The 11,006-nt window shown below is 49.5% G+C and overlaps 1 protein-coding gene and 1 pseudogene across 1 annotated transcript; one reads left to right on the top strand and one right to left on the bottom strand.

The window, feature by feature from the left end:
- Positions 1 to 836: 836 nt before the first annotated feature.
- LOC119053077 (POU domain, class 5, transcription factor 1-like) lies at positions 837 to 1,912 on the top strand (annotated as a pseudogene).
- Positions 1,913 to 3,384: 1,472 nt separating this feature from the next.
- Positions 3,385 to 5,403, bottom strand: LOC119053183 (PWWP domain-containing DNA repair factor 3B-like). The gene has a single exon (XM_037150679.2). It carries the CDS (start codon positions 5,401 to 5,403, stop codon positions 3,385 to 3,387), a length of 2,019 nt encoding a protein of 672 aa, XP_037006574.2.
- Positions 5,404 to 11,006: the final 5,603 nt, after the last annotated feature.

Here is an 11,006-nt window from a genome sequence, read left to right as displayed (position 1 = left end):
CAACGGGCTCTACTGGCTCACAACACTGTGAATTGGGAGTGAGTGAGTGAGTGAATATGGGTGAAGTGCAGAAAAAGAGATTCGCACGTAGAGATGGATGTGGTTCCTTGAGAAAGCTGGAGTTCAGTGATACCTTTGACTGAGAGAGAGGTGATGTCATAGCAGAGCTAAAGTGTGTTGTTCCAGGGTGCGAGGTGAACATAGAACATAGAAGTGCTGTGTTTCTGAGTACTTCCCGTGACCAGGAGGGTGTCATGTGGACTGGCCCAGCAGCATGCCCCACCGGTCTTGGTGTCTCTTAGGCAGAGTCCAAAAGCATTCTGTCAGGCCTGGAGCTTCTGCAGTCTGGAAGGCCCTCTTCTAAAGTTATAAAAGTGAGCGTGAAAGGGAATGTTTATTTAGAATGAGCAGAAAAATCATAATGGCCTTTAAAAGGTGCCAACTGAAATGCCAGAATTCCGAAATGTATACACATTCCATATACATACATCCATGTGTGTTTTAGATATTCCAACTATGCAGCTGTACATTCTGGAGCAAGGTGAAGAGGAAGCTCTAGGTGAAAGATACAGTGGTTTTGTGGTGAGTCAGGACAGCTCACCTTTGTGAATTTTACCCCCTGAAGAGATTATGTCTCCATGCAAATGCATAACATGGGCCCACGAATGACACTTGACATCCCCTAAGAATAAAAATGCATGGAAGTTCATGTTAAAGTTTTACTGTAGTTCCTTTCACAACAGATTTTTAGAAGAAAAACAAATTTTCTACTTTTTTTTTCAAAAAAAAAATCTGCTGCTTTCACCAGGCCTCCGGCTTAGGGTGCCATTCTTGCCATGGCAGGACACCTGGCTTCTGACTCTGCCTTCTCGTCCCCACCAGGTGTTGGAGGCGATGGGCCAGGAGGGCCGGAACCAGGTCCAGTTGACCCTTGGACCTGGCTGAGCTTCCAGGGACCTCCTGGAGGGCTGGGAATGGGGCCAGGACCTTGGCCCTGAGGCGGAGATGTGGGGGGTGGGTGGTCCTCATGCCCCCCCACCCTATGCGTTCTGTGGGGGGATGGCCTACCGTGGACCACAGGCTGAAGTGGGGCTGGCACCCCAAGGCGGCCCGCGGAACCCCCAGCCCGAGGTCGAGGCAGGAGCCGGGGTGGTGAGCAAGTCTGAGGGGCCTCCCCCAAGCCCTGCACTGCCTCACCTGGGGCTGTGAAGCTGGACCAGGAGAAGCTGGAGAGCCAACCCCCGGGGCAGAGGTGAGTGAGGACACGAGAGCTCTACAGAAAGACCTGGAGCAATTGGCCAAGCTCCTGCCCACAGGAGCATCACCCTGGGAAATACCCAGGCTGATGTGGGGCTCGCTCTGGGTGTTCTCTTTGGGAAGGTGTCCAGCCAAACAACCATCTGCTGCTTTGAGGCTCTGCGGCTCAGTGTGAAGAAGACCTGTGAGCTGCAGCTCCTGCTGCAGGAGGGAGTGGAGGGAGCTGACAACAATGAGAATCTGCAGCAGATGTGCAAAGCAGAGGCCCTTGCGCCGCAGGCCCGCAATAGACAGCGGAGGAGTATAGAGAAGCGAGTGAGGGGCAACGTGGACAGCATGTTTCTGCAGTGCCCAAAGCCCACCCTGCAGCAGATCAGCCACACTGCCCAGCAGCTCGGGCTGGAGAAGGACATGGTCCGAGTGTGGCAAATGATCAGGCAGTGACTATTCTCAACGAGAGGATTCTGAGGCTTCTAGGCCTCCTCGCTCAGGGGGACCAGTCTCCTCTCCTCTGGCACCTGGGCCCCACTTTGGTTCCTCAGGCTATGTTGGCCCCCCCTTCACTGGGCCGTACTCCTCAGTCCCTTTCCCTGAGGGTGAGGCCTTTCCCTCTGTGTCTGTCACCACCCTGGGCGCTCCCATGCATTCAAACTGAGGTGCCTGCCTTCCCAGGATGGGGGAGAGCGCGGGAAAGGACCCTGAGAGTTCTTCCGGGCCTTTGGGATTCAGCTCTTCTTTCCCCAGGGAGCTGGGAACACAGAGGGTGTGGGGGCGGGGCGTTTGGGGACCTGGTTGGAGGGAAGGTGAAGTTCAGAGATGCTCCTGACTTTCATCCCCACATCACTCGTCACTGTGATCTTAAAGCAAGAAGCCTGGGACACAGTAGCAAAATAAAAAATGTTGTTCCAAGTACAGATGACAGTGCTTGGGCTGCGGAATTGACCTTTTATTTGCACATGTTTCTTTGTCTCGCAACAACGGGTACCAAACAGAGACATTTAGCCAAACAGAGACTTTTCTGAAACCCTTTCCCCAGTTCCCAGGTCCGGGCCCACCTACTTTGCGAGCAGCCCGGAGCAACTTCTCGCTCCGCATTTTACCCCACTGGAACCTGTCAGAGGCAGTGGATGAATGAGTCAAACGATAAAGCTTGCTGGGTTTGAGACAAATGACTGCTTTTCGGGGGACACAGTTCCAGAACCCAGTGCTCGACGTCCTCCAATTTATGCTAACAAGCTGGGCTCCTTGCAGGCAGCCTGGACTCCTAGGTCTAGAGCAGCTGGGTTGTGTATACGATGACTCCAGTTGTCCTCCACGTGGGGAGAGACAGCTGGGTGTAGAGGATTCAGTCCGCTGCCAGTGGGGAAGCAGCTGGCCAGCCTGTCTGCTTTAGGAAACCATTTGGCCCTTGAACAGGCGCGGCCCCCGTAAATGGAATCTCACGGAAACAAGCAGTTAACAGTGTTGCACAGGCTGACCAGGTGCTTACTGCACGCTGAGATGTCCTTCACCCACAGGTGGGCTACATGCGGATGGTCCACTCGCTTGGTCTGGGCTCCAGGTGGGCTTCAGCTGGCTTTTCCACGAACCATCGGACGGGAGTGGTGATACGTACAAAAGGCCTCTGTCACTGGTTTCACCTCTCCGGGATTCCCCCCTCCAAAGGAATAAGCGTGAGCAAAGCTCGGCCTACTCGGGAATTATCTTAGCAAGGACTTCCATCGTTTATATGCACGAAAAACAAATCGAATGAGCAGCCCAGGTGATGTGTCTGTAAAATACATCTCGCCTTTTAAGAGGGCTTGGTACTTAATACCTGTTACCAGGGCTCTTTGGTGCAATGCCAGAGTGTGCACCTTAGGTTAAAATACGAACTATATACAGTCGAAAGCAGTTTTGTGAAAATGCCCGGACAGTCACACATCTGAGCGAGCAGAGGGAAGTGCAACTGTTGGCCATATTTTTAAGAAAGTAGTTTGTGACGAGTTTGCGAACCAGAAATGACGGCCGTGCCGCCCGCAGATGCCACGGGTGGATCCAAAACAAACTCAGCGCGTGCAGGCAGCATTTCTGAGTAATGATCCAAGGGAGAGGTCTCTCTGCTAAGGGGCGGGCTCAGGGGGAGAGTTATCTAGCCTTGCTCCTGACGGCCAGTCTCTTTCTTATTTTCTTTAAGATATTTTTATCAAACAGTTCTTTTTCCCGGTAATGCACAGGTGGCCCTTGCAGGTACTTTTCTTCTGCCTTCTTGTAATCTAACCCGTCGAGTGCAGCAATCGAACAAATGATGGCTTCTGGCAGAAGCACTTCCAGGACAAAACTCACTTTGTCATCCCTTGTCAGAGTCAGCGCCTTCTTGTCCACTTCCTTGTAGATCTCTTGTAGATGCTTTACCACGGCATCCAGCTGATCGTCGTCCTCCAGGTAGGTCTCAACGCAGATCACGTACCTGCTTGAATTCAGAAATGACACCAGCCACCTGGACTGCTTCCTGCCCTTGACGATGTCCAGAAGATGGGAGTCAGCCCCCTTCCTTTTCACGATGAAGTCCACGAGCTTCTGGTTGTCTCGGTCCCGAGCGGCCTTCTTCCGGTCAGGGAGAATTTTCTTGCAGGGCCTCTTCCCGCCCATGGAGCTCTCCTCCTCAGAATCTTCCAGGTCGGCGTAATTCACCTTTGGGAAGTCGATGTCCAGGTCCCCCTCTTGGATGGCTTTCCTAATCGGGTAGCTGACATTGGCAGCATAGTAGTCCAAGAAAGAACCCACGAAAGACCCACGGCCCAGGCCTTCTCTGTAGTGGGAAATCAGGGAGAAGCACCAGTTCACGCTCTGCTCGTACACCTTCCTGGCTCTCTTCAGGAGTTTCTCTTTCTGCCCGCAGTCCAGATGCTTTAATCTCCGAAGAGGCACGCGGATGCCGCTCCGTTCGGGGAGCATGTTTGCATCAATCAGAAGCACCCTCGCGGTCCGCTCTATGTGGCTGACACTCTTCACCACCGCTGGCCAAAATGGGTGATTTTGAAATTTAAACCAGACCACCATTCCTCTTTCAATGGGACACGGCTCCTGGGGGAAAGCCATGCTTATCGCTGGTCCCTCATCCTTGGCAGCATCCTTCTTCGTCGCAGAGGTGGGGTCGATAGCCTTCGAGTCAACCGAAGGTTGAGGCTTTCGCTGTCTCTTCTTAAACTCCAGTGCCCACTGTTTCCTTGGTTTGCTTGCCAAACGGCGTGAACGCCGCAGCCTCGGGTCGGGGGCACTGGAGGAATGTGCCGCACCTGGGGAGCCTGACTTCCAGGCACCCTCTCCAGGGTCCCCCACGTCCCCAGAGAAGGCGGAGCACTCAGAGGAGACAGCCAGGGCCTTTCTGGCTGGGCGGGTGCCCCACGGTGCCTTTCTTTTCAGGGCTTTGGGCCCAGTGACGGTGGGACTGGGTGGCCGAGGTGGGAGGACGCCTCCGTTTTTAGCACCTGCATTGTTGTCTCTGACTGCAGGGTGCCAGGATATAACTTTTGAGGTGTCCGTCTTTTCCTTGCCCTCCTTCTCATGGTCGTCTCCTGAAAGCAACGGGAAGTTGGAGCACAGGCTGGAGCTCTCGGAGGACTTTGTTTGCTTTTGCCTTGGAACAGGAGAGGCAGCCGTGTGGGCCTGTGATTTGCCACCATCGGGGGTGTCCTCACCCCCTGAACGGCCCACCAGTGATCTGGGGGCTTTCCTTCTGCTAAGACATCTGGGTGAGTTCCCTCGGGGCTTCCGGTACCTTTTACGAGATTGCTTTTGTGGTCCCTTTTGAGACATCGTAGTCATCTCTGGATCATCTGACGCTCTTGAGGGACCCAAGTTTGCTCTCTCTTTCAGGATCTCCAGCGCCAGCGCAAGGGCGCTTCTGTAGGCCACCCTCTGTCCCGCCGGGAGGCTGGCCTTCGATCGGGCCACGGTTGAGGAGGAGATGGACGCAAGTTGAGACTCGTTTAGGACCTTTACTTCTCTGCTGTTCACTTTAACTTTTTTGCCTACAGAGAGTATTTCAACTTGTAGAGAACGTCCCTTTTTCCTCTTATTTTTTGGTGAGGGTCCAGATCTGGACAAAACCCTTGCTGGCCAAAAGTGGCCCTTCCAATTGCATAAGACATACTCGGAGTCCATTATGACCGGACTTGGGTGTTGGGAGGTAGTGACTGGACAGAGGTGGAGGGATCTGCCTGCCACACCCACAGCTAACAGCAGGTTCCCCCTAAGGCAACGTCCTTCACCAGGTCTTGGTGCCCAGGGCTCGAGAGGATTTATGGCTTGTGTGGCCTGTTCTTCTCCACCTGAATCTCCCAGAAATGCTGGAACATGTGTTTTGACAGACTAAACTGGAGAATACTAGAATATGGAAAAGGAAAAGAAGAGTATCAGAAAGGGTTCCTTTTGTGTAACGGACTGGAGTGGGAGGGGCAGGGCAGGAGACAAGGCAGCTAGCTATTCAGGAAGAAAATATTGAAGAGAACAGAAGAGTTTCACAGCCCTCTGAACCCGACTTTGTGTCCCATTTGCTACCTACCCCTGCATAATAAGGAGCACCTGTGTGGGAGGTGCGTGTCGTGTCCGGGGTCTCCCTTGTGGTATTGGACATCCTGGGCCTTTTGTGCTCCTCGGGGCTCAGCCTTAGGGGACTGCTTCGGGGTTTCTTTTCTGGTGTGCCAGCACCGCCCTCTACACCCAAGGAAGCCGGAGAGGACCTCCGACCTACAGACAGTGGGTGTCAGCACAATATCACGCTCAAGAGCGTGAGCTTAGAATCCCGAGGTTCGTGAAGCTCGTGTGGTTGCTAGAAGTATTCCCCTTCATAAGGATTGCTGCAGGCACAGGCCATGGGCTGGGACACGCACCTCTTCATTTCTGCATGCTGGTCTACATGGCTCCCCCTCCACCCCGCTCCACCTCCAAGCACCAAATCAGTGTGAAGTCGTGGCTGTCGAGTGAGGAGCAAAATCAAACACACCCTAGGTGTCAACATGAAATAAATGGTGGCAGATGAAACATGTAGCGAAATGGGAAAGTCTCACCGAATGCCAGGTGGACCGTGGTGAGGGGGCTTCTGTGAGCAGGCTCGGTTGATCTGTGAACTCCAGCTGCTCGTCGGGCAGACCCTTGACGCTTCTCTGGGTTTCTGAAGTACACTGTTCTTCCGGGGATAAAGTGACACCAAATGCCGATACCCAGGACCTATGGGCCTCTGAGTTAATCTGGGAAATCCAAAAGAGACAGGAAATTAAGCCAATTAAATGGAGATTGAGTCATCACTTTCCTTTCCCCAACTCTGGAATGCCTGCCATTCTTACACGGAAATGGTAGTTACATCGCATTTATAATGCCCATGTCATGCTCCTTCTCTTCCTTCTTTTGCATTTGAAGATATTTGCACCTTAAGCTGCTTAGTGTGATACTGGTCCCTCCTATTTGAAAACAGTCAGAACTGCCACTCTCAGGACCATCCTCTTCTTTCTTGGAAACATAGATTCTCTCAGAGTACCAGTGTCTCTGTGTGTGTGTCTGTGTGACACACACACACACAAACAGGGGGTCTGTGATGTTCGTGCGTGTTGTTTTGTCCATCTAAGGAAACACTAAATGGGCTTGTAGGGAATATAAGATGTGTGGAGCAATATATCAGGAGATGACCGACACATTCTAGACACTGGCTCTCAACACGTTGGGGAACGGGCTTCCCACACATCTCCAATGCATCCATATGCACAGACCTGCACATATGACCTAGGATTGCATTTCTTCACTCAGGAGCATCGTTGGCCACCGTTTCTTGTGAATGCCCATTTTCGCACCATTCTTGTGAATCTCTTGACGATGTGGGTCTTCCAACATTTAAAAACTTGAGGCAAATTTCGGACATTTGGCTGTGTGGAAGGCAGATGCCATCATTCTCGCAACCCTCCTCTTCCTGCCCAGAAATGCCGTTCGTGGGTTCTACTTCTCTGTATACATTGTACAGATACGCACTGTAACTCACTCACAGGTTTTAGCCCACCCATCATCAGTCTCAAATGATGTTCTCCAGAACAGGAAATATTATTCCTGCAGGAAGTGCCTGCAGGTTCAGCTTTGTTCACGCATACTCATAATATGAACTGCACCGTGTCTAAATGGGCATAATGTGGGCATGACCTGTGCCACCTTTGTCTTGGACTAGGGTGAATGATCATGCAGGCGTCAGGTTCTCTGTCTCAGAGAACTCCGTGTGCTCGCTCCCAGCACAGAACCAAAGGGGGGCGGAGGAACAGGCGACTCAGTCACTGCAACCTCTCTGCAGCAAGACCTGCTGGCCCGCCACACAAAACGGGAGTGCCTGAGTCTCCTCAACTCCAACCAGAGAACAGCCGACGCCCCAAGGCACATGCGTGCACGCACACACACAAACAAGACTTCCTTAAGCGAGAGACAATCACCAGGGAAGGGTGTGGAAGGAGAACAATTAGTTGTCCAGCCGTCATCGTAGGCTTTGGTCCTTGGTCCAAATGTCTTCCACTAAGGGTTGCTGCACAATGTCGTAGATGACTTTCTTTTCCTATTTTGGACTGAGAGGAGTACAACTCTCTACTCTCTCTCTGAAGATGTGTACGGAGAGGTGGATAGATATGTGATAGATAGACAGACAGACAGATAGACAGAAAGATAGACAGACGGACATACAGAGTAGTAGGTAAATATTGATCCTCTTGGGCACACCAGGCACAATGTGTACAATGCGTTAAAACCAGAACATTGAACAACACCAAACTGACACTTAAAGTAACCCCAAATTCTCAGAGGGCTTGGATAGGAAAACGCTTCCAATGTTTTCCTTTACAATCAAATCAAGCATGCCAGAAGAGAGAGAATACACAGAAGAATACAGCAGGGAGCAAGATGAATAGTAACTCCGTAACGTCTAACTTCATAGTCGATTTCTGGCGACCGGGAAATAAAGTCCTCAAATGGACTAGCTTTGATTTTTCAGGTCCTGGTATATAACCTTTGTTCTATTCCATCTGCTGTTTGCTTGAGCAAACAAAGAAGGATGTGGCATAGAGCTTTCATTTCCCCAATCAACAGCCATGATTTTTGGAAGAATTATTTGGTACGCTGGCTGGTGTGGCTCAGTGGGTTGAGCGCTGGCCTGTGAACCAAGGGGTCGGGAGTTCGATTCCCAGTCAGAGCACATGCCTGGGTTGCAGGCCAGGTCTCCAGTAGGGGGCACATGAGGGGCAACTGCACACTCATGTTGTGAGGAAGGAAGGAAGGAAGGAAGGAAGGAAGGAAGGAAGGAAGGAAGGAAGGAAGGAAGGAAGGAAGGAAGGAAGGAAGGAAGGAAGGAAGGGAAAAGAATTATTTGGAAGCTCTATTCCCTCACATTTTTTTTTTCCCAGTGAGGGCTATAATCACTTCTGAAGAAAAAGAGGAAAGAAACAATGCTCTGAAGGTGAAATCTCCAAATGAGGGTACTTTTCTTGAGAGAGCCTCCAGCACCCACCCCCCAGAGCTGAAGTTCTTTCATCTTCCCCTCAACTGCCGCTCCATACAGTAGTTACTAGCTGTTTTGTGGAGCTTCTTTGAAACTGCAGTTTTTGTGATTTTAACTGTTCCCCAACCATATATTTCCATAAAAGCATGAGTTGGCAGTTCCCTCTGTTATGATAGAGGCACACTTTGTAAACTTTCTGTTATGAAGAAATTACATTCTTGCCTCTCTCTGCACCTCCCCATTGCCAGATGATTTCAGCATAAACTTTCACACATAGTTTTTTTTAATTCCTCATGCAGTCGTAGTGCAGCTATTTTCCTAAGAAATTGAAATGTGGACAAGCAGAAAAAAGGGTTGAGTCAGAAGACAAATTGAATTTCCATGGATGGTCTAAGCTCCATTGTTTGAATGCTTTAACCATTGTCTTATATACTCTTTTAATTGAAATTTTATTTTGAGACAAATAAAGGCCCACAGTTGGCTGTAAGAAATTAATAATAATAATAATAATAATAATAAATAATAAAGATTTCATGGGGCTTAACTTCTATTTGTGGAATGATTGTGTGAGATTTGATATCTCGGAACATTTTTTTCTTATGCTGTTCACCAGTTTCATAAATCCATAGATAGCATGCCTACCTGGAGATCTGGGCTGTTGGTATAGGTACAGTTTTTATTACAAACGGAAAAACAAAACAAACCACGAGCTGCCCTCAGTTTTCTCAAAAGAATAAAAAAAGAACTAGATTTCTTTCTCACCTACAAATAATCAGCTCTGGCTCTAAAGATACATACACCAACCCATTACCTAGCTCTGCCTCCCAATTTCTCCTTAATGAACCAGCAGGATCTCATCTCCTAGAGCCATCTGCTCAGAGAGGAAGAAGTGTGAGCCCTTGAGCAAAGAACTACACAGAGATCAAAATTTCTCGCCAGTGCCTTATTGGAAGACGAGAGTGAGTTCTCTCCCATTTGTTTGGCAGACTCTGCTGGTTCCTCCCGTCCAGTAGGCCAACTTAATGTCAAAGATGCTCTGGTAACCCTGCAGTCCCTAAGAACTGCCACAGGGAGACCTTCCATATCTTCGATAACACGAATGAATTCACACATGGTGTTAGGGTTAAGAAGTCAGGGACAGCCTCCTCTTCATTGCAGCTGAGACCACCATAATCACCAACATCAGGAGGCCGAACGAGGTGTGCATTTCAGAACCCAGTGATTTCCCTGTGTTGTGCACAAGGAGAAAAAGGTGCCCTTGGTCACAGGATAAGTCATCGCATTGTAGCTCATCACAGCAATGTTGGTCATAGGCCAGGTGCTTGCTAGCCTCAGAGAAAGACTACCAAGTCTTTCTAAGACTTGTCTAAGCCAACGAGGCTATGTTATGCATTCAGCACGAAGACTGATACAGACCTTCATGCAGTGATGTTGAACGAAATCAGACAAAAGTCAGAGTAGAGACCAATGAAGTATAAGTTATATGCTTTGCACAAAACACACATTCCTGCAGGGAGCGTTGCTGTCCACTTTATCTTAGGATACGAAGGCAAAAAAAAAAAAAAGTCTAGCCCGGTTAGTTAATAGAAATGTCATGAGGTGGTTCCATTGGAAAGAGAAGAGCAACAGGATGGAAGTGGGTGGTGAAGGCAGACGTTATTTTTCAAATCATGTTGTCAAGTAGTACAGGGGGGACACATTTACGTGTGCATATGTATAAAAATCTTACTTCACAGAGATTCTAAGGGGATAGGAAATGAAATATTGGGTGTAAGTGAACAAAAAGAAAGCAAGTGTAGCAAAACGGCAACATCCGATGATGGTACAGGATGCCATCAGGATATATGTAAAATGCTTGAAATGTTTTGAGGTGTTATATTAGGATCACAGAAAGCATGTATTAGTTGTTGAAATATTTTTATCGATTTTGAGAGACATGGTGAGAGAGAAAGAGACAGACAGACAGACAGAGAAATATTGATTTGTTGCCCAACATACTTATGCATTCATTGGGTGCATCGTGTATGTGCCCTGACTGGGGATCAGACCCTCAACCTTGGCATATTGGGACAACACCCTAATCAACTGAACTACCTGGCCAGGGCAGGAAATAGTCATTATTAAAGGGTACGTACATACCTCAGGGGTTCTGGCCAAGATGGAGGCGTAGGTAGAAAAGCTCTGCTTCCTCGCACCACCAAAAGGATAACAACCAGTTTAAAAACAATAAACAACTAGACGTGCC

The sequence above is a fragment of the Artibeus jamaicensis genome, unplaced genomic scaffold, assembly GCF_021234435.1.
Source record: "Artibeus jamaicensis isolate MK-2021 breed Jamaican fruit bat unplaced genomic scaffold, CSHL_Jam_final contig_3328, whole genome shotgun sequence".
Taxonomy (NCBI): Eukaryota; Metazoa; Chordata; class Mammalia; order Chiroptera; family Phyllostomidae; genus Artibeus; species Artibeus jamaicensis.
Note: the sequence above shows the minus strand (reverse complement) of the source record. Positions and strands in the feature narration are given on the sequence as shown.

Bases quoted from the DNA above. Each gene is read 5' to 3' on its own strand.
- LOC119053183 (XM_037150679.2), bottom strand. From the start codon at position 5,403: ATGGACTCCGAGTATGTCTTATGCAATTGGAAGGGCCACTTTTGGCCA.